Source organism: Erythrolamprus reginae, chromosome 1, assembly GCF_031021105.1.
Source record: "Erythrolamprus reginae isolate rEryReg1 chromosome 1, rEryReg1.hap1, whole genome shotgun sequence".
Taxonomy (NCBI): Eukaryota; Metazoa; Chordata; class Lepidosauria; order Squamata; family Dipsadidae; genus Erythrolamprus; species Erythrolamprus reginae.
This window is the reverse complement of record NC_091950.1, coordinates 166622349-166646330: the sequence shown is the minus strand read 5'-3', so window position 1 is coordinate 166646330 and position 23982 is coordinate 166622349. Positions and strand designations below refer to the sequence as shown.

The 23982-nt window shown below is 36.8% G+C and overlaps 1 protein-coding gene across 2 annotated transcripts in view; it reads left to right on the top strand.

Moving 5' to 3' along the window:
* The window catches only part of ZRANB3 (zinc finger RANBP2-type containing 3), an 81632-nt gene that overhangs the window by 50265 nt on the left and 7385 nt on the right, over positions 1-23982 (top strand). For both annotated transcript variants that reach the window (XM_070731273.1, XM_070731281.1), the window contains exons 10-17: positions 3610-3729; positions 7679-7858; positions 10404-10556; positions 12380-12842; positions 15823-15972; positions 18795-18886; positions 20926-21027; positions 23371-23516. In XM_070731273.1, coding sequence (XP_070587374.1) covers positions 3610-3729; positions 7679-7858; positions 10404-10556; positions 12380-12842; positions 15823-15972; positions 18795-18886; positions 20926-21027; positions 23371-23516 — 1406 coding nt within the window. The remainder of the gene's footprint in view (positions 1-3609; positions 3730-7678; positions 7859-10403; positions 10557-12379; positions 12843-15822; positions 15973-18794; positions 18887-20925; positions 21028-23370; positions 23517-23982) is intronic.

Below are 23982 nucleotides of genomic sequence, written 5' to 3'. Positions count from 1 at the left end.
TTGTCCAAACTTTTTTTAGCCCCCCCCCCGCTCAATGTGCCCCATGATTTTGTATATGTAAAAAAATGTGCCGCAGCTCAAAAAAGGTTGAAAATCACTGTTCTAGACCGTATAAACCAACTGTGTTTTCCTTATTATTTTCAACTTTGACATTCCAATCCTGAACTACAAGCAACAGTGGAACATCTGTATGCCATAGCAATACTTATTATATTTTTTTGGTCAAATTAATGCAAATTGTCATGGAATGCCTCAGCTCCAAGTGCAATCCTTTAATTAACTTTGGCTAATATGCAAATTTAGGTAGAGTTGGCTATGTCTAATGCCATTTGAGAAATCCAGGGGTCTAAACTAGGTCATAAAATCAATATTTTTGGAAGAAGGCAATATGAATCAGTTCTAAGAATACAGAGATTTATATATGTAAGCCACCAGGACACACACACACACACACACACACACATATACAGCGTATACATAGAGATCATAGGGTTGTAATCAGAACTTATTACTCAAGTCACACTAATAAGCCATTTCACAGGTTTTAAAGGCAGCAAGGTAGTAAGCTGCTTGCTCAGCAGCCCTACTCTAACTGAGTTTTACTTATGACCAGCACAAAATATTTGCTGATCTGTGCACTATGAGATAGGTTAAGGAAGAAAACATTTCAGTTTGAACCAAAAAAGAATCTTTGAGCAGAAGATAGGCTATTATAGAACTTTACTGGAAATTTAGTAATGATACTTTTCATATAAATAAGGTGGAAAATGTACTGGATATAAAGCTATAAAGCTGTACACTATACTATTATAATGCAGGGACAGAATAAATAGCTGTTAAGTGGTGAGGTCAAGGCCTAAGGACCTAATTATAAACCACAAACAGTATAGTGTACAGCTTTATAGAGAGGTTAATTACTGACCTTTTGTTTCCTTGGCATCCAAGATGTTAAGATAAATTTGAATAAACCTTGGTGGTTGTTTTCTACTGAATACAATTTTTGCTTTTCAAGTGATCCGTAATTTTAATTGCAAAAGAAAATAAAGGAATTTTCTCTGTGTCTGTGTTTTTAGGTATTTTATTAAACAAAAAAGAAATTTATTTTTAAATAGTAGAGATAAGCGGCACATAGACCTGAATTTGTTGCAATTTTTTATGCAGAATAAATTGTTGTGGAAGGAAAATTTAAGACATTTATTTCCCCAAATTTCTGAACTTGGTCATTGTCAGCAAGGCCCTCTTCTTTGGGTTTGTACAGGATAGGTTTAACTGTTCTCCCATACAATATTTATAATAGTAATGTCAAAAGTGCTGGTGAGTTTAACTTTTTAAGGTGGCTGTTCTTGACATGGAGCAAGAAAGAGGATTTTCAAGCAATTTGGCTGCGTTTTCTTGTTTTGTTTATGATTTGTACATGTTACGTAATTATGTTTATAGATACTACCCTGTTGATTTGCATGGTCCTTCAATATTTGAAATGTATTGAAACTGATGTTGCAACTTCAGATAACATAACATGATTCTAAATTCTCCAAATGTTTTTTATTGTATCAATTTGACTATACATTAATATTTTAATGTTAAGGCTAGGGGTTCAGTAGAGGTATTACTTGCTCTAGAAACATAGAAACATAGAAGACTGACTGCAGGAAAAGACCTCATGGTCCAGCTAGTCTGCCCTTATACTATTTCCTGTATTTTATCTTACAATGGATATACTCTACAATGGATTGATCTACTTGCTCTTCTGATATTTAAACAGCTGCATGTTGTGCCATTTAAAGTTTCTGAATCATTTTTAAAGACAGCCCCATAATATCACTGGAGAGTAGGAAACTTACAAGGTCCATTATACTATCATTTACTTTGTGGCATTGGTACATGAAAGCCAGGAATCTACAATGTTATTACAGAGGTGAAGGTGGCTGCCTAAGATTGCTGGTTTGTTCAATTCATGTTCATGTGCTATCCACCATGAGCCACCACAGGGGGCAAACTAACTCCACACACAAAGCAGCTAACAGAATTCTGTTGGAGGGCCAGCAACATCTGGGGCTATTTCTCTGCTGGTGTTAGCTTCGCATTCAGGTCATTCAGCTCGCTGGTTTCTTGCACCCACTATTAATTCCACCAGAGTGGTACATATTTGCATTTGCATGCTTTCGAATTTCTAAATTGGCAGAAGCTGAGGTGAGTGATGGAAGTTCACTCCAACCCATCATGCTAAGGATAGAATGTGGAGAATTGACTCTCTCTGGCTGACAAATCCAGTATCAATAGAATAGAATAGAATAGATTAGAATGTTATTTGCTAAGTGTGATTGGACACACAAGGAATTTGTCTTGGTGCATATGCTCTCAGTGTACATAAAAGAAAAAGATACATTCAAGAATCATAAGGTACAGCACTTAATGATAATCATGGGGTACAAATAAGCAATCAGATCATATTAGGAACCAGTCAGTATAAATTGTAAGGATACAAGCAACAAAGTTACAGTCACAGTCATTTGTGGGAGGAGATGGGTGATGGGAATGATGAGAAGATTAATTGTAGTGCTGACTTAGTAAATAGTTTGACATTGTTGAGGGACTTATTTGTTTAACGGACTGATGGTGGTTGGGGAAAAAACTGTCCTTGTGTCTTGTTGTTCTGGCTTGCAGTGTTCTGTAGCATCATTTTGAGGGTAGGAGTTGAAGCAGTTTGTGTCCAGAATGAGATGCCTGTAAATATTTTCATAGCCCTCTTTTTTTACTCGTGCAGTATACAGGTCCTCAATGGAAGGCAAGTTGGTAGCAATTGTTTTTTCTGCAGTTCTAATTATCCTCTGAAATCTGTGTCTGTCTTGTTAGGTTGCAGAACCGAAAGAGACAGTTGTAGAGATGCAAATGACAGACTCAGTAATTCCTCTGTAGAACTGAATCAGCAGCTCCTTGAGCAGTTTGAGCTTTCTGAGTTGGTGCAGATCCCTTTTAACAGGAGATGCTCCTGATGATTGGAGAATGGTCAGTGTTGTGCCTATCCACAAGAAGGGCAGTAGAGAAGAAGCTAGTAATTAAAGGCCAGTTAGCTTGACATTAGTTACAGTATAGTTAAAATGATGGAGACTCTACTCACCTAAAAACCAATAACTTATTGGACCCAAACCAGCATGACTTTACTGAGGGCAAATCATGTCAGACTTATCTCATTGATTTCTTTGACTATTCCACAAAGGTGTTGGATGAAGGTGGTGCCAAATATTGCCTATCTGGACTTCAGCAAAGCGGAAGCACACTGACCCACAGACATTTACACTTGTTCTTTCCGTGGAAGACTAGAGCCACCTTCTCTGTTGACCTAAAAATTGTTATCTTTTCAATCCAGGGACCTATATTCCTGGAAATGTTATCATATCTTTAAAGCAAAAAGGGCATGTCCAAAGCTGCTGCTCTTTTGGGGTGGAACCAATTGCATCCGCTACCTTAATTGTGATTGGTCTGCGTGGAAATCAATAATCTTGATAGTGTGTTTGTTTCCCTGTTGTCAAATTTTTTTTCTTGTCAAAACCCCAGGATTCTCTCCAATTTATCTCTAGGTGACTGTTTGTGTTACTTTATATGGCACAGGTTCGTTATATTCGGATTGATGGCAGCGTGCCCTCGGCAGAACGAATAAATCTTGTAAATCAGTTCCAAAAAGACCCAGATACCAGAGTGGCTGTTTTAAGCATTCAGGCTGCTGGCCAGGTAATTACTTAAAATCTCTCAATCTCTCCCCCCGCCCCCCTCTCTCCCACTCGTGCTCTCTCTCTCCCCCTCTTTCTCTCCCCTTCTTCTATCTCCCTCTCTCTCTGCCTGCCTGCACACACGTGTGAAACCTTCTGTTTGTTCAAATATAAAGCAAAAGCTTGGAGATAAAAACTGTTTCTGTGAACTGATAGAACATCACAAGGTCTGCACCCGATCTGTAAGCACCTGTCTAAGTAAAGCTGCTTGCATAGATTGTGAATTAATTCTTCTTAATTGACTGTTGTACAAAGTATGTTCGTCATTATTATGCATATCAATGTACCTCTAAGAAGCAAATGCAATATAGCCCCATCCTTTTGTTTTAGGATTGTAGGCTTATATTTCCTAAGACATTTGCATAGATTTAACCTTACTAAGTATATCACTTAAATGCATCTTAAAATGATTCCCTGATATAGAACACTGATGAAATCATTTTCAAATTCAGTACTATGGGAAGATACTTTAAATGTTTTTAGGCTGAATAAGTTTGGATAAGTCTGGATTTCTACACATAGCCAGAAAAAAAGATAATATTTGCCAGACCCACAATGGTGTTGGGTGTGGAGTATAAAGAGAAGGGGAACTCAAATTCACCCCACCACCCACCCCCGTTAATCTAAACCTTAGCTCAGGGATCTGCAACCTTAAACACTGAAAGAGCCATTTGGGCCCATTTCTCACAAGAAAAAAAACTCGGGGAGCCATAAAACCTAGGTGTGCGTTGCCACCTCAATGTCACTCATTGCCAGTCACGTGATCCCCTAGCCATGCCTACCTAGCCAGTCATTAGGGCAGAGAACCAGGAACCACAAAACACTTCTTTCTCTTTCTCTCTCTCTTTCTCTCTCTCTCTCTCCCTACCTCTCTCTATGTCTCTCTCCGTATCTGTCTTTCCTCCTCTCCCTCTATCTTTACCCCTCTCTGTTTCTCCTCCCTCTCTCTGTATCTCTCTCTTCACCTCTCTCTGTATCTCTCTCTCCCCCTCTCTCTGTATCGCTTTCTTTCTCTGTATCTGTCTCTCTCCCCCCTCTCTGTATCGGCCAAAGCGCAGCAAAGGAACGCAGGTGGCCACTTACTTGAGGAGGGGTTCCTCATGTGCACACTCCTGGCCCTGTCACAGCTGGGCAGGGGGTCACGAGGAGGAGGAGGGGTGCCTGAAGGGAAGCCTCTGCTGGAGTTCACACTCGTTCCTGAGCCAGCCCGGTTTTCCAAAAAGAAGAAAGAAAAGGAGTAGCGAAGAGCCCCAAGGAAAGCTCACTAGCTTGGTCTCGCCTCGGCTTTCCTGAACTGCAGCGTGGTCATACGAGGTTCGGTGGGCCAGCCCCCTATTCCTGCTGCCCTGAGCTTTTTAAAACCATAGCTGGGCGCTGTGGGCCCATACCCTTTCCGTCATCCCCAGATCCCATTCCCACCCCACCGGCGTTGCCAAGTCAGGGCAGGGAGCAGGTTGCGTGTCTCCCCAAGCAAGAAGGGCTGGAAGAAACTCCAGCCAGGGTGAGGCGCCAGAGAATCACCCTCAATTACTTCTCCATGTCCCACCCTCACCATTACCTTCTCAGGCCAAGCGATGAGTGACAGGGAGGGGAGGGGCCAGCCAGTGATGGGACAGGGAACAGAGGGCCCAAAGAGCGAGCCACGGATTGCCGACACCTGCCTTAACTGGTCAAAATGGTCCTAAATAAATAGGAACAATTCCAATTGCAGAAGGAAAGTTCAGGATTCAGAATTTCTAACTCTTGTTTCTTTTTAAGCAAATTTCTGCAGCCATTTATCGGCTTAGCAAATGACAGATGTCAAAATTGACACATTGCAAAAGTTTTGCAAAAATTCTTTAACTTTTTTCCTTACTATGTATTACACATAGTAAGAGTAAACTAACAACTTCTGAAAATTAGTCACTAATAACCAGATAACTGCTGTTGCCTCCATTTGGGGAGGCTAAAATAAAGCCAAATGATTGTGAAACCAATCAGCACTTCCTCAAAAAAGAAATGCAATTCCATGTAGGGATATTATCATACCAAAAATTCAGATATATTGAAAAATTATAGTGTGGACCTCGGCTACTAGAATACGTTTGCATTGTCACTTACTTTTGTTCATATTTGTGTGTAAAGATTTAACAATTTATTTTTCTACTATTATAGAATAAATGTTTCCTATGTCTACTATTATAGAATAAATGTTAATTTATTTTAAAGAATTTAGCTGAATTTTAAAGAATTCATCTTTTTCTTACTTTTCTCTTTTTCTATTCCAGTTAATAGGTTTTTGTCAATCGTATAATGTATCTTTGAATATTAATAGCTCAGGTTGGTAGTTATGTTGTTGGTTTGAGCTCCGATCTTGGCAATTTGGTTCCCATTTGAGGAGTCATCTTCATTGCTCTGTCGATTGGATAGGTTCTTGATCCAGGCTTGTTCGTTGCTGTGGGGTTTGTTAGCCATGAGTGTCAATAACATGTTTTGTAGGGCAGTGTGCTCCTTTTGCATGCCCTGAAGATGTCTCCTTGAATGGGGACGAAACGTTTGCAACCAAATTGCTAAGCTTGGAGCTCAAATCAACAACATAATGCAGAGCTGATCCAGACAACTAATGTTATTTGCAAAATACATAGGAGCACCATCATTTATGAATTAGTATGTTTATCTATATAATGCAATTTCTTTCTTTCTTTTAATATTTTTTTATTATTTTTCATTAGACAAACAAAAACAAACAACATTTAACATTTAAGGAGCTACCATTGCTCCGCTTATCGCAGAAGTCTAACTAATACAAAAAAACCCCCCAACTATAATCAGATCAATACAGAAATATAACTCACATATGCTACGTTCTTGTTAGATTTAACTCTGTATTCTTTATGTTAATTAATTTTCTTATCTATAAAAATATCAAATACTTAAACTAATATTAAGATATAAAAAATAACACTCCAAAATTTATAATATTACAAAAAATATTCTATATTTATATATTTTTTAAACTATTACATTCTATATATCATTATCTTGTTATAAATTTTTTTAAAATTCACTTATTTGGTACAACTTAAAAAAGAAAACCCTGTCATATTTATTTCTAAATGTTCTCTCATATATGCATACAATTAATATTCAAATTAATATAGTCAAATAATTATAAATTCTTACTTATTTACCGTAATTTTCCCACCATTTTTAAAGTCCCACCATTTATATACTTTGTCCCATATTTTATAAAATTCTGTTTCAGTTTGGTTATTCAAAAGTTTTGTCATCTTATCTAATTCTGCACATTCCATAATTTTTTTAAATAATGCAATTTCTTATGGGATATTTAGGAAGGAGCATCAGAGAAAAAAGCTTTGTTTACTGAGGGGGGAAAATTAGCAACGCTATTTCAGTAAATGGAGAGATATAGAATCAGGGGTGGGTTCCTCCCAGTTCGGACCAGATCACCTGAACTGTTAGTGACCTGCTGGCGATGAAATTTTGGCGTCACGGATCCAGTTCTATCTGTGCCAGTCCATCCACGCCACTATCTTTTTTTTAAAAAAAAAGGTGATTCTTTTCGTTGTTTGTATGGCTTCTCGTTTTCTGTTGTGAAAAAAGGAGCATGTATGGAAGTGAAATTGCAGTAAGGGACACACATGCGCGTAACAAAACGTAAGTGGAACCCACCCTTGGACAGAATGAGATGTCAAATAAGAGTTCCAACTGTAAATGCCTTTTCCCCAACTTGTTAGGTCTTGTTTGAGCAATTTTTTTACATAGAAGACAAAATTTTGTGAACCAAGATAAAGAGGAATGATATTCTATAGTTTCAACACTAAACACTCGCCGAAATTTCTATAAGAGACTGTAAGCTTGCAAAATGCAATGATTGCTCCCTGTTTGATTAATTTCCTCGTTATGTTTAGGGTTTAACCTTCACCGCTGCCACTCATGTTGTTTTTGCTGAACTATATTGGGACCCTGGACATATAAAACAAGCGGAAGACAGAGCTCATCGGATAGGACAAAGTAACTCCGTGAATATCCATTATCTTATTGCAAATGGAACGTTAGACTCTGTAATGTGGGCAATGTTGAATCGCAAGGTATGATTAAATATTGGAGGTCCCGGCTGCTACAGATTTTGTACTGTATTAGTCCTCGATTTACAACAGTTCCTTAGTGATCATTCAAAGTTAAAATGACACTTTAAAAGGCAACATGACTATTATTCACACTTATGACCATTGCAGCATCCCCATGGTCCTGGGATTCCATTCGGATGCTTGACAAATGACTCACATTTATGACGGTTGCAATAATCAGATTCACTTAACAAGTGTGTTACTAGTTTAAGAACTGCAGAGGCTCACTTAACAAATGTGGTGAGCAAAATTGTAAAATGGGGGCAAAACTCACTTAAGAAATTTCTCGCTTAGCATAACTTTTAGACTCAATAGTGGTTGTAAATTGAGGACTACCTGTACATTCTGTGCCGGTCCTTTTTTCACCCCATCTTTTTTTCTATCGAGTTTTACTTGGCTTTGATTCTTAAGAAGAATATTATATATCTGAAAAAACAACTAAAACATAATGGAATGTATAAGTTTCTTAGCTACAAAATTTACTTAGAAACCTCTGGACCGGGAGGGGTTGCTTATCTTTTCCTACAGTGCGCTGCATATGCATTGCAATGTTTTGCACACGTGCCTTAGCGCGGTTTTGCTTCTGCGCATGCACCGAGGGATGATTTTCCTTCTGCACATTCTCAGAGAGCCAAAAATCACGGGAAATTATATTAAAAACATAGCAGCATGCACAGACTGGCACAGACAGACCGGAGGTGTTGCGCCAAAATTGCACAATTGGCAGACTACTACCAGAGCGGCGCCCTAGATCACACTGGTAGAAACCCACCACTGCTCTAGACCCATACTTTAGAAATCAGAAGTGTCTCAGTTATGAAAGCATGAAGATAGTGAAACAGAGGAAATATTTATGTAGGTAATTAGAGCTTGGAAGATGCAGTCAGACAATAATAAGCAGCCTTTACCCTTGGAAATGTTCCATGTTTTGTCTTCATTTATCTTAATCTGACATTAGAGGCCTGAAATCAAGACCCTTGGAATGAAAAAAAGAATTTGTTGAGCTATAGAATTCACGGACTGTCAGATTATTTGGGATGCTCTATCTGTCATCTCTGCAGATTCTGTACTGAAACAAAATTTTTATTAGTGCAACTCGGAGGTCACAAAATAATATGCAAGTTTTCATGTTCTCCATAATTTATTGCAGAGCATGGTAAATAATGCAGGGGGAAGTTATTAGAGCCGTGGTCACATACTTAAGATTTAATATGAGAGAAGTTTCATACATTAACATTAGGCTAGGGTAAGTTTGTAATTGCTTGTAAAGCCTCTCTTAGAGGCTGCTGGGAAGTAGAAATAAGGAATAATTGTTCCTTAATTATTAAAAAGATAATATTGAATTGTATGCTCTTAGAGGCAGACTCTCCAGGTTCTTTGGAAGGTGATTAAAATAGAAACTAGACAGTTTTGATTCTGAGAACTGTAAATAATTTTGGATGATATATTTTGAGAAATGGCAGATCTTTCTTGGTGTTTGGCACTTTTTATCGTTTGGCAGTGTCAAACGAATACAGTCAAACTTTCTCATCTCTTTTTAGGGAAAGTTGGGCATTTGAAGTGGATGTTAATTATGTCCCTGTGACTTCATAAGTGCATTTTGATTTTGACAGGGAGGAACCAGACTTTTAATTTCTATTTCTTTTCTTTTTTTCAATGTATTTTATTAATTTTCTTAAAATAAACAAAACTGACAAACATACATTTAACATAGAAATGGGGTTGTATCTTCCCCGCTTATTCTAGAAGTAAAATTTCAATGCAGAAAAAAGAATACATTCAAAAAATACTTAAAATCAACTTATTACTTTAAACGAAAAGAAGAAATTTGTTTTGCCTTATGTAATAAATCTTCATACATAAACTAATTCTAACATAACTCTTAAATCATATCCCTGCTAATTCTAACATAACTCTTAAATCATATTTCTGCTAATTCTAACATAACTCTTAAATCATATCCCTGCTAATTCTAACATAACTCTTAAATCATATTTCTGCTAATACAATTCTGTTATTTTTTTTTAACTTTTAATATTTCTTCTTGTTTATCCATATATACACTTTGTTCCATATCTCATAAAATTCTGTTTCTTCTTGATCTTTTAACCGTCTTGTCATCATATCCATTTCAGTGCAGTCTAATATTTTCTTAATAACTTCCTCTTCCTTGGGGATATTTTCCCCTTTCCAATTTTGGGCGTATATTATCCTGGCCGTGGTCAAAATATGAATAACTAGGTGTAAAATTTCTTTCTTATATTTCTGATTAGTTATGCCCAGTAAATAAAATTCCGGGGTTATTTCTATCTCCTGTTTTACTATTTCTTTTATTATTCTTTCTATCATTTTCCAATAAAGCTTAACTTTACTACACGTCTATTTCTAAGTGTTTTGTTCTCTGTTTTGCTTGCCATCTTAAATGCTTATTATAAGTTGGGTATGCATAGACAAATAATATTGTGGGGTTGTTTTTTTTTTTAAAAATGTTTTATTTACTATTTAGGCCAAAGTGACAGGTACCACATTAAATGGCAAGAAAGAAATGCTACAGGCACCTGAAGGTGACAAAGATAAATGGAATTTTTTGAATTTTGCTGAAGCCTGGACCCCAAATGAAGACTTAAATGAAATCAAGGATGAGGTCTTATTCACCCATGTAAGAATATACTGTACATATCTAAATCCTATTTGGTATCCAAAACTATGTTTTTGATATACAAATATGTCTCATTTTGGTTAAGATCTATTATAATAACTGACTTTCACACAGCATTCTATTTTCATGAATAGTAGCTATTGCAATGCTGTTTTAGAATTATGAATGGAGTGAAATGTCCATAGGAATATATTTTATATTTAAAGCACTGTTTTCTTTTTTCTTAAACCCATAGGTATGGTTTCTATAGGATTTGCTGACCTAGACGTTTGGGAGAAGCAGCTGACATTCCACATGCCATGATGTTGCACAAATGATTCTAATTAGATACAATATGTTATTTGTGTAATGGCATTGTGACAAGTGTGACATTATCAGTGCTTCTAGCAGATGCTTATGTCTACTGATTATAATTCTGTTTGGACTTTGATAAGTGTGTTGGGAGTTTTAGCGTTTTCTGCAGAAACTTAATGGGAGATTATATCAAATTAATTTGTCTTAATACTTTGGTTCAGGGTTTACTCAAATAGCATTCTGCATATTATCTAGGGCATTAGCTTCATTATAAGCTACATTAATAATTCTTCATATAAATGTCAAAATGTGAAATCTAAAAATGATCACCATTGGCAGGACAGATCTCTGTCTTCCGAGCATTATTTTCCTAATCACAAAAGGCAGGTTCAGAATTAATTACACGGCTCATTATTTTTTAAGAAAGTAGTCAGTTAATGTCATTTGAGTTTCAAAATTGGATCCAAATCCATAGAAATAAACATGATTCCTATTGTTCTAACCACAGCAAAGATTAAAATGAGTTAAATGTATGTTATTTGACCAAAACATTAGTATTAATAGTTTATTTTGTGAAATTTACTTGCCAAAACATGAATAGTTCATTTGGTGAATTTTGTTTAAATGTCAAAATATTAGCATTGATAGTTCATTTTGTGATATTTGTTTAAAATGTCAAAATATTAGTAATAATAGTTTGTTGTGTGAAAGTTATTTAAAAGTCTGGAGTAAGTAGTACTGATGCAAAACCTTACTATTTAATTTGGCATCTAACAAACCAATTTGCTTTAAAAACTCTATATGCAAGACTCCAACTTAAAAAAAAAGAATAATGTTGACAGAATGTTGATACTAATGAATTTCTCTATTCTAAAATATAGAATATTACTTTTTTCCCCTCTTTAATATGTCAAATTGCTTGTTAAAATTCAAACTACAGACTTATGATCACAATTGAGCCTGGAATTAGTTGCAAGTCAATGTCATAAGTCAAGTCACCACATGATCTAATTCAATTTTGTGACCATTTTTACAACAATCATTAAGTGAATCAGTTGGTTATCAATCTAAATCCAACTTAATCAATGTGATTGATTTTTTTTTTTGCTGGAAAATGGCAAAAATCACAAAATATAATTGTGACTTCAGTACAATGAACTGATAATAAATGTGAGTCAGTTGCTAAACACCTGAAATGTAATTATGTGGCATTTGTAACTTCAAGGACAATCGTAAATTTTTTTTCAAGTTTGTCGTAACTTTGAATAGTTGTTAAGTGACCAGTCATAAGTCAAGGACTGCCTATTTCTAAAATGGTGAAATTGAAATAGGAATTGGTTGGTTGGTTGGTTGGTTGGTTATTCATTCATTCATTCATTCATTCATTCATTCATTCATTCATTCATTTGATTTATAGACCGCCCTTCTCGCGGACTCAAGGTAGCTTACAAGAACTACTGATAGTAATAGGTAATGAAGGGGCATCTTTGTGTTAAACAAAGTAATGGTTGTTGGGTCTTCCATCCTAGTTTGAAAAGGAGAAGCAACATGATATTCGTCACTTCTTTTCGCCAACACAAGATATGGAGAAAAAGCAAAAAATTGATTCCTGTTATAATGCATCTCCATACTTGAGTTCCAATTCTCCTCGACCGTCGGAGGAAAAAGATCTGGAAAGTGGCAAAAACATAGATCCCCAGGAGCCAGAGGATCTAGATGAGATTTGCAGGGAGGCAAAGAGACCAAGACTTGTAGATCCATCTACACCCAAGCTTGTTGCTAATAGGGGAAAGAGAAAATGTTTGTTTAGAAAAAGAAACAATTCATTTTCAGAAGAAACTTCTCGGGAGGAGGAGGAGGAATGCATCCTTTTACCTGAGTCAACAAAAGGATTTGCCTCTGAAGTAACCTGGCCTTGCAGTCTTTGCACTTACAGTAATAATTCATTGCTACCTTATTGTGAAATGTGTGAATCTCCTCGCAGAAAGAATAGTGAGTAAAAATATTTGCTCCTGTTAGAATATTTTTTCATTGTTTTAACACATCTTGTTGGTCTGTTTGTATTATAACACATATACAAAAATATCCTAATGTTTAATGTTAAAAGCAGATATTAGCAGTTGGGCCTAAAAGTGTAATGTTGCATAAATTAAGGATTTACAGAAATAAATGTAATTGTCCATGGTATAAATTTAATTTGTATGATATCTTATTGTTAGACGTGTTGAAAGAAGCAACTTTTGTTAGTCTTTATTACTGCATCTGTGGCATTTCTCCCTTCCTCTCCCTGAGTAATATACATAGAGTCTTGAAAGAAAGCAGCAATAGGAAAACTCAATTGAAGGATAGATCTTATTTCATCCCCAAGCATGTAGGATATAGGCCATGTTTTACCTCAGATACCTGAAAGGAAGTGTTGCTAGTAGAAAAAGAGTGGGACCAGAACAAAAGCTAAATTCAGTGGAATTGAAGCCTAAAATAATTACATTATTTTTTTAAAAGTACAGTGGTACCTCTACTTAAAAACATCGCTACTTAAGAACTTTTCTAGATAAGAACCGGGTGTTCAAGATTTTTTTGCCACTTCTTAAGAACCATTTTCTACTTAAAAACTCGAGCCCGGAAAAATTTCCCAGGAAATTTGAGAACGGCACAAAGGCTCAGCCAGTTTCCTGTCATTCCCCCTTTAATCCCAGCCATCTTGGGCTTTTCTGGGCTGCCATAGGAGCCTTTCGGTGGTGCTTAAGGAGACTTTGGCAGCCCAGAGCGAACGGAGTGTTTTCCTTTCTCTGGGCGCTTGGAGAGGGAATAAACCACTTTGCTGTGGTGACTCCCCCACACTGCCTCCCACACACCCGGTGCGAGGTTGCCTCCTGGAGCGTCTGAGCGTGGAAAGCCAAAAGGGGGCGCTTTGCTCTGGCCAAATCAACTCGGCTTTAGCCAAACCAAGGAGTCACCACAGTGAAGGAAAGGCGCTGGTTACAAAGCGAGTGAGCGAGAGAAGAGGGGGGGCCCTTCAGCATGGGAAGGAAGAGGCAGCAGGTAGCAGCAGCAGCCGTCACCTTTCGGTCAAAGCGGAATGTTCCCCCCTCTCGCCCACCTGGGTTTCTCTGGCGCAGCATATGGGAGGCAGCCTTGTGCCAAGTGTATGGGAGGTGCGTGCTCCTCCTCCCTGCCTCAGAGTCCCTCTTTTTTTTTAAGCCTTAAAGTTTTGGATTTTTTTTATTCCCCTCCCTCTTTTTTCTACCACACAATACTAGGACAAGGGGACACTCCCTAAAGCTCATAGGTAAGAAAGTGAGGACAAATCAAGGGAAATATTTCTTCACCCAGAGGGTCGTTGGTTTATGGAATTCACTTCCAGAAGAGGTCATGATAGCTGTCAGCCTTGATAGCTTCAAGGCAGGATTAGACAGATTCGGTGGTTATTGAAACGGATGTCCATGTACCGCCTCTATGTTGGTTGAAACAGGCAGAATTCTCTTGAGTACCATTTGTTGAGGGTCAAGGGAAAGGGAGGGTTTTGCCTTCTCTTTCTGCTCAAGATCCCCATGGACAATTGGTGCGCCACTGTGTGACACAGAATGCTGGACTCGATGGGCTTTGGCCTGATTCAGCATGGCTCTTCTTATGTTCTTATGTACCTTACCTTCTTCCTTTGGCAGTGACTGTCCCCCTCCTCTTCTTCCTCCTCCTCCCACCCAAAGTCTGAGCTTTTATTTCTTTCCTAATGGGTTTGCATGCATTATTTGCTTTTACATTGATTCCTGTGGAAAAAATTGCTTCTACTTATAAACCTTTCTACTTAAGAACTTGGTTACGGAACGAATTAAGTTCTTAAGTACAGGTACCACTGTATTGATAATGAGTGGCATGGTGGCCTAGAGGTGGGTCTCTCACCAACCAATTAGAAGGTTGTGAGTTTCATCCTAGGTAGCGGCAGATATTTTTATCTCCGCATAATGAGAAAATATCTGCTGTGAACCCTATGTAGGCATCAGGAAGGGCATCCAGCCAGTAAATGCTTAACTTCATTCAGTCACCCCAACTCCACCCTGATGAACATTGTAAGAAAACAAATTGCTGATATGAATATTTTGCAATTATTCTATAATTACCCTGTCTGTGATAGTTCTATGCTAATTCTTAAAGGTTTGGACAGGGAGAGGTACAGTACATGTAGGTCTTCATTTAGCACATGCAATTGTTATTTATTCAAGTGTTAAATCTCAGGTAATACCAAAGCATAGCATTGCTACATGCTACAGAGGTAATAATAAACGTAAAGAAAGTAATTAGAAACAGTTGCAGTCTTTACAAATATATTGATATAATTAATAAATGGGTACAATGGAAGGCAGTTTAAACAAAGTAGTTTATAGGATTTTTTCACCTTTTTTATTTTTGACACATTTTTCTTACACTTTTGCTTTTTAAAATTTTTTTCTACTTATAAATAGTGAAGATATCAATATTAATACATTTGAAGTGTTATTGGATTATCTAGTTACATTTTAAGATAGCATAATAAATAATTCTAGACAATTAATGAAATAAAATATTTCAAATTTTATTATAATAGAAAATTTTATTCATATTGTTCTTTTTCCACTTTGTCTTATCAGCCTTTTTATTTTATGTAGCTTTTTATTATCTTCCTTTAATTTTTTAAAATATACCATTTAAAAAATTGCTAGATGTTTGCTGTTTGCTAAATGACTGCTGTTATTTTTGTACCCATAGTTACTGTGTATGAACATAAGAGAAGTAATTTTGCAGGCACATATCCTGTTCTTTAATTTGAGAATCATCTATGTAATTACTTATGGTTAACTACAATTAACCGCTACTCGTCTCTTGAGAACTAAGTAATAGACTTTATAAAAGGAATGTACCTTAGCATTTATGTTATTTTCTCTCCCATCAACATATTATATAATTGTTATTCCTTTTTGCTTTTTAACACTCATAGCTATACCAAAGGAAAGTCAAATTGGTTTTCTCTCTGCTGAAAGTGAAGAGGAAAATGCAATAAAAAACCACATGCAGCTTAATGGCATTGAGATGACAAAGGAAGAAACAAATAAAAAATTTGACTGCTGCAAGCAAGAACTCAAAGAAGGTAATAAATATTGTGTTTTCTTGTGGCATTAATTATTACATGTTCATAAACGTGTAAATCTAGAAGTTTGAGAACTATCAGCTCTTCACACAATAGTCAGTGTGTGAGTATCATTTGTAAAATGTTTAAATGATGAGAAAATTTCTATCTAGTCTAAGAGCAAATGTGGAATGAAGTGCAGTATGAAGGGGAATGAGAGGAAGACTTGGTATAGTAGTAGAAGTCAAGTTGTTCAACATCGGAACACAAAACTCTACAAAGAATGTAAACATGTTGGTTCTTCCTTTCCTCTGCTATTGAATATAGTGCTTAGAAAGACATACAAGATGTCATCAGTACATTTTGGAGACAATGTGAGGGCTAGAGTTTGCATTCTGGAAATTTAGACATGGCACGAAAATGTCCTATTGGGAAAATTTGTCTACCAAAATTAACTTCTTTCTTTCTCTCTCTCTCTCTCTCTCTCTCTCTCTCTCTCTCTCTCTCTCTCTCTCTCTCTCTCTCTCTCTCTCTCTAAGAAATAATAGAAAAGAAGGTATAGTAATAGAACATATCAATGAAAGAATAGAAGAAGAGATATAGGGATAGAAGAAAGGTATAGGAGAGCAATAGGACAGGGGACGGAAGGCACTCTAGTGCACTTGTACTCGCCCCTTACTGACCTCTTAGGAATCTGGATAGGTCAACCGTAGATAATCTAAGGGTAAAGTGTTGGGGGTTTGGGGATGACACTATGGAGTCCGGTAATGAGTTCCACGCTTCGACAACTAGGTTACTGAAGTCATATTTTTTACAGTCAAGTTTGGAGCGGTTAATATTAAGTTTAAATCTGTTGTGTGCTCTTGTGTTGTTGTGGTTGAAGCTGAAGCTGAAGTAGTCGCCGACAGGCAGGAAGTTGCAGCATATGATCTTGTGGGCAATACTTGATTAACATAATTGTCTCTCTCTCTCTATAAACAAGATTACACTTTTAAAAATATTACACAATATTCATCTGATAAATTAGAAGTGAGAGCCAGTTTAACTTAGTCATTAAAGTTAACTGCATTAGAAACTGGGATACTCTTGAGTTCTAGTTCTGTGTTCGGCAGGGAGTAGGTGACTTTGGGCTAGTTGCTTATCCCTCATTGCTAGGAAAAAGGATGGCAGTAGCAAATAATTTTTGAAAAGAATGGCAAGAACCTATCCATGGAGTTCAAGTCATAAAGAAAACTTAATTTATACATAGCTTTAATGCATACAATTGGCTTTGGACATTAGCCAGATAAGGATGGCGTGCTTTGACATGCTAATGAAATATAATAATACAAGTGCTATATAACATCTTAATATATTTCCAATAATAATCTTTTACCTCTTCAGAACATTGCCATAGAGCAGTGATGGAGAACCTATAGATTAGATTTATTGGATTTATATGCCGCCCCTCCCCATAGACACAGGTGGCTCACGGAAAAAGGTTTGCCCTTACTGCCATAGAGAAAAGAAACATGAGCTGTGTTTTTGGCATATCTAGAGCAGGTGTCAAATGTGTGGCACTATTATTATTATTATTATTTTATTATTTTATTATTATTAATTTGATTTGTATGCCGCCCCTCTCCGCAGACTCGGGGTGACTCACAACGATAATAAAACAATGTACAAAGAACAAATCTAATATTTTAAAAATATCTAAACCCCATTATTTAAAAAACATACAACACAAGCATACCATACATACCATGTTGTCATCACGTGACATATCATGACTTTTCCCCCTTCCCTAAACCGAGGATAGGCGTGGCCAGAATGTGACGCATCTGGCTGTGAGTTTGACACCCATCCCTGATTTAGGTCTTAAAGGATCCTTGCAAATAAGAATTAGAAGCTTGGTCTGGATCTAGGTTTAGATCAATTCAATATTTACTACAATAGACTATTATTGTTCTCTATTGGGAATTATGGCACAGGACCAGATTATCTCCGGGACCGCCTTCTGCCGCACGAATCCCAGCGACCAGTTAGGTCCCACAGAATGGGCCTTCTCCGGGTCCCGTCAACTAAAAAATGTCATTTGGCGGGACCCAGGGGAAGAGCCTTCTCTCTGGTGGTCCTGACCCTCTGGAACCAACTCCCCCCAGAGATTAGAATAGCCCCCACCCTCCTTGCCTTTCGTAAGCTCCTTAAAACCCACCTCTGCCGTCAGGCATGGGGGAACTGAGATATTCTTTCCCCCTAGGCTTCTACAATTTATGCATGGTATGTTTGTATGTATGATTGGTTTTTATAACAAGGGTTTTTAGCTGTTTTAGTATTGGATTGTCATTTGTCACATGCTGTTTTTACCACTGTTGTTAGCCGCCCCGAGTCCACAGAGAGGGATGGCATACAAATCCAATAAATAAATAAATAAATAAATTTGAGATAGTATTAGTTACTATTATCCATATATCTTGAGTAAAGGAAAAGATCCAACATTGGCGACCCAATATAAAGATACTTCCTCAAATGTTTTTCTCATATGATTTTGGTGAGAGGTAGGCCTCATTTAAGTTGTTTTAAATACAGTAGTCCTTGCCTCACAACTACCATTGAGGCTGGAACTTTGGTTGTAAGCATTGCAATTATAGGTTGAATCACTAGGTTACATAAATCTATCAAGTACTAAATAACCCCCATGCCACCACAGACTGGGTAGGATCTAAGCATGTAGTTGCTCCCTAGGAACTTTCCTGGTAAATCAGATGGAACATGTGATGGCATGTTCATTATAATAATTGTTATAAAGAGATGAAAGTAAAATTATTTTGTAATAAAACTCAAATAATTTTTGTTTACAGAGTGTTCAAATGATTCAGAATCCACCCCAACATATCAGAGTCTAATGTTCTATGCAAGTAGGAATACTGACCGAATTCATGTCTACACAAAGGTGGGAAATTAAATTTGGATTCAAAGAAGCACATCTAGTAATCTGATTAGTGCAATAGTTTCTATTTCTTTTGCTCATGATTTTTCTATACCTTCTAAAAAAGCATTCTTGAAGGGCTATAAAACTATAAGTTGTTGAATGGAATTGCATCAAAGAGGCTAAGTTTTGAGGGACATAAGTTAAAAGGGGTGGATGGAAACTGAGAAGACAAGTTGCATATGCATTCTTATTTTTTTGCTGTTTTTCTAGTTTACTTCTGTTCTGTGGCTTCTCACTGAGTCATTCTCTTTTAAGATTGAGCCCTGGATATTGCAGTATCAACTATATTACAATTCCTATTCAGTGGGTGTACAATTCCTGGAGCATTCCATGATGTGGCAATATAATCCACTATGAATACTGGCTTTCCACCCATTCTTGCCTTCTATTGCCATTCTAGATAATGTAATTTTCAAACTAACTGAGTTAGTTGTTGCGTGGAATAGTCCCATAAGCAACATTTGCCTATGATGTTGCTGCCATGTCCTCAGGACATCTCTGTCCTAGGAAGAGATATGTTGGTCTCTTCAAAGCAGATTTGAAGCTCTACATGACCAATTGCTCTAGGATTGCTGTTTTCTTTACAGATATTACATTTGTATCTTCGGATTTTTCCCATGTCCATATTCTGTTGTCTTTGGAGATCAACCTTATCATTATTTAACGTTTAGGCTGAATTTGCAGAAGGCAACAGTTAATATCTCTTTAAATCTTGATAGCATTTATTTTGTTGCCAGATGCTCAGATCAGAAACCAACTACGGTATCTAATTTTTCTTTGTATTATTTCATTTCTATAACAAGCAAGTTTCTTAAATGGTGTGTTTCTTAATGCTGGAAGTCCATCTATCTCATCTAGTGGAAGACCCAGTTTACAAGCTGCAAGACTTGTAAATTTATTTGTGATTTGATTTGATTTTTATGCCGCCCTTCTCCTTAAACCCAGGGCGGCTTACAACATTTATTTATTTATTCATTCATTCATTCATTCATTCATTCATTCATTCATTCATTCATTCATTTATTTATTGGATTTGTATGCCGCCCTCGGGGCGGCTAACAGCAACAAGAAAACAGTGTACAATAGTAATCTAATACTAAAAACGATTAAAAACCCATTAATATAAAAACCAAACATACATACATACATACCATGCATAGAATTGTAAAGGCTTGGGGGAAAGAGGATCTCAATATGTTAGCAATAGCACTTTTTTAACAGAGCCAGCATATTGCCCCCACAATTGGGGTCCTCATTTTACCCACCAAGGAAGGATGGAAGGCTGAGTCAACCCTGAGCCGGCGATGAGATTTGAACCGCTGACCTACAGATCTACAGTCAGCTTCAGTGGCCTGCAGTACAGCACTCTACCTGCTGTGCCACTCCGGCTCTTTGTCCTTCGAAAGCTAATCTATAAATTTGAGCTGTGTCTAAAAAGATAGTTTTGTTATGAGTTGGCAAACAACAGTCCTGCAGACCAGTACCCATTCTAAGAGAAGATTTCTAGTTTTTTTTGCAGTCTTTTTTTGTGTGTGTCAGGAAGCTATATGGCTTCAGTCCCCTAGCAGACAATCTTTACAGAACTCTATTCAACCAGCATATGATTATCATACCCTTCTCCAAGTAATAAACTAGGTCATCCATGTGTGAATTACAGATTCTAACCAAAGAAACAGTTATTTATCTATGACATCTATCATAGATATCCTTGTGCCCCACTTCTGATCAAATGATATTAATCTCAATTTTACTAGGTCAGTCTCTGGGAAAATGAGAGGGTTTAACGTGAGCTGAGTAGAAAAAATGGCATGTACAACAAGAAGTCCGTATTCTGCAAGTTACCACATTACACAGAGAAGTAATGTGTACTCAGTGATGTAATCCATTTGACAGATGGCCACTTCAGTTATATGTAAATAACTAGTTCTTCCTTGAAACCATTAGCAGACTGAATAACTTCCTGATCTAAGATACTAAGTGTCTGTTATTTGATTATCCAGGATGGAGAGCCTCTCAGTTGCAATTTCATTCCACTTGATATAAAAGTAGACAACTGGGAAGATTTACCAGCATGTTTTCAACAAAAACAGAATCGTACATTGGTAAGTTTAATTCTGTGATCCTTGATAAAGCTACAAATAAAGCCCGAAGTATATATTTTGACTATATTGACCTAAATTGATGTCTAAGTGTTGTTTTCGTTTAGTGATACCTAGTCCTTTTTTTGGGGTGGGGTGGGGTGGGTGAGAAACAAGGACTAAATTGCTTAATTTCATATGTACTCATAATACTTACTTATGCTTTTTCTTTTCATGATAAGTAACATCGTGCAGGGCCCAGAAGAAGAGGAAGACATAATAGAGAAGGGAAGGGAATGGAGTGGGAATGGAATACTTTATTTGGCCATCTGATTAGACACAAAGAATTTGTCTGTGCTGCAGAAGCTCTAAGTGTACCTGCAAAGCAACAGGCTAATAATAATCATAATGTTGATACCAATAAGAGGAGTAAGCAAAGGCATACAAAACCACAAGTTAAGAAAAGGAATGAAAATAACATTGAATTTTGTTTATACTACCACCATTAACTGTTTCCACTATGTTCCTATGCCAAATTGTTTTAGTGGCTTTCAATTTTTCACCTCTGTCTTTTTTTAGGATCTCATCCATTCAGCCACAACTTCTCAGCCTTTTTCACCTTTTCACATTCACTCTTCCTTCCTGTATTTGTTTAATAATTCAAGCGTATTTCATTCTCTCTGTATGTACAAACGACTTTGATGTATTTCTTTAGTACTGATCACTCACTTTTGCATTAGTTCCACATTTATTATCATCTGTCTCTCCTTGATTCTTGTAACCTGTTTGCATTATATTCAACTTCAATGCTTTTCCTGAAATACTGACATTTTCATTTAAGAGAACTGACAGAAGCACATTCTTCTTTCTTTTTTTGTTTCTTTTACTTCTTTTGACAAACATTCCCATGATAGACTATGTATTATTTTTCTACCAATGTCGTTATAACTTGAAAATTCCATTTCTTTATTTTTCTGATATGCTGTTAAAAAAGTACATAAATTCATTTACTGTATTATTTTAGCTTTTAGCCATTTACATATAACTTGCAATTTTTCATTTGATTTCCCCTGTCAAACAAATTACCTTCCTCTTTGATAAACTAATGGTTAGATCTGTACACCTCAGTGCTACACGCTGTCTTGTGTTGTTTTGCAAAATTATTCATGTTCTTAGCGAATATGACAACAATATCTGCATGCACATTTCTGTCCCTATCTCAAGATTTCCTTATAAATTATCCATAAATAAATTATCAATCAAAAGAACCTCAAACATCCTATGTCTTACTTCATGCTTAATGTTGAAGCATTTGCTGAGCTTCTTCCTTATTGTCACATATACTTTACTACACAATTGCATTGATTTAATTTGATGTAATTAACTGTTTGGGTTTTTTGAATCCGACAGGACATACAACCTACAAATATTTATTTCTGAAAAACCAAATGAGGCTCTAGTGGATTTCTCTTCTCCCCCCCCCCCTTTATTGTGCAAGAATATCTGAAAATACTAAAGTGTTGATTGCTGAAGTCATCAGCTGCTCCTGTATTACAAAGCAAAATATAAAATAATAAATGCCAATTAATATTTTATGTATGTACAAGAACAATGAAGCCTTTTCTACTTTCAGAGGTGTCAAAGACACACTAGGAATACACAGGAGCCTTTCTGTTAAATGCAAGCACTAACATTTGTACAGTGCATACAAGGTTCACAGCCTTATAACGGAAGATCTTTTCTCATTGAAGAGATTGAGGCTGAAAAAATAGTTTGGTTAACGTAACCTAGTGTAATAAATGTTTGAGAAAAACAGAATTCAAGCTGAGAAATTCTTGCTTGTCACCCAGTATCGACCCACTGGGATATATATCTATAGCCATGATTGAATGGATGTATGCATTTGCTAACCTCTAGAATGATCAAGGCAGGATAATCTATCGCTGCCCAATTGTTGACAAGCATAGCTCTTAGCATGCTGATTGAAATGGATGGGAAACGAAATTTATCAAGAGAATTTAAATTCCATGGCAAGTTCTCTTTGAAGCTACACTAATGCTCACCCGCTTGTCTTTCTCTCTGCTGTGATTTGTGATGCAATAGTAGAGGTGAGGGCTGGTTCAGTAGACATTTTGTGATCTACAGAGATTAGATGTGACTGAGTTCTTCTGTGCACCTGGGGTTCCGTATCCCATCAATACTGAGGCTTAGGAAAAATGTCATTTATCTTCGAAATAGTTGAATGTTTGTACAGGTAAATGACACAAAGAGCACGTCATTAGTTGAAATGATTTTAAAACCTGTTATCTATTGGGTGTATGTTTCAAAGTAAAATCTTTGCAGTTTTAATGAATCATTCTTTTCTAGATACTGAGGTTTGTGAGAGAATGGAATAGCCTAACAGCCATGAGACAGAAAATTATCAGAAAAAGTGGCCAGACTTTTTCTCATCCTGTTCTCGCTGCTGAAGAAATATTGTCTAAGCAACAAGCCAAACTCACCAGTACCCAACGGTGTGTGCTGCTAGCCTCTTCTCTACTCTGGTCTAAGTATTACATCTCAAGCAGTTATACTGTACTTTCGTCATGATGATACTAAATGAAGTGACAATCTTTCTTCTTTTTAAAATGTCTTTGTATCCATTCCAAAATGCTTTTCAAATTGTTGGAAGGGGGGGGAATGCAGTAAGTGCTTTCACAAGGTTTGCATTTCCCCGTTGTTCCACTTGACATTTTTGATAGTCTTATCACCAGTTCTGGTTTTGTCGCGAAAGGACAGTGAAATGCTACTAGGAGAATGGATGGATGGATTATGTTTGCCATTTTTGGGGTGAGATACTGCAGTGGGCTGCTGCATGGACGGTCCGATACGCCATCTCGGTAGAAAAACTGTAGAGGCAAATGCAACTGCGCCCCTGATGCAAGCACACACATGCCTGCGTGAGTTTGGGCTTCTTGCATGCGCGAGAAGCGAAATCTT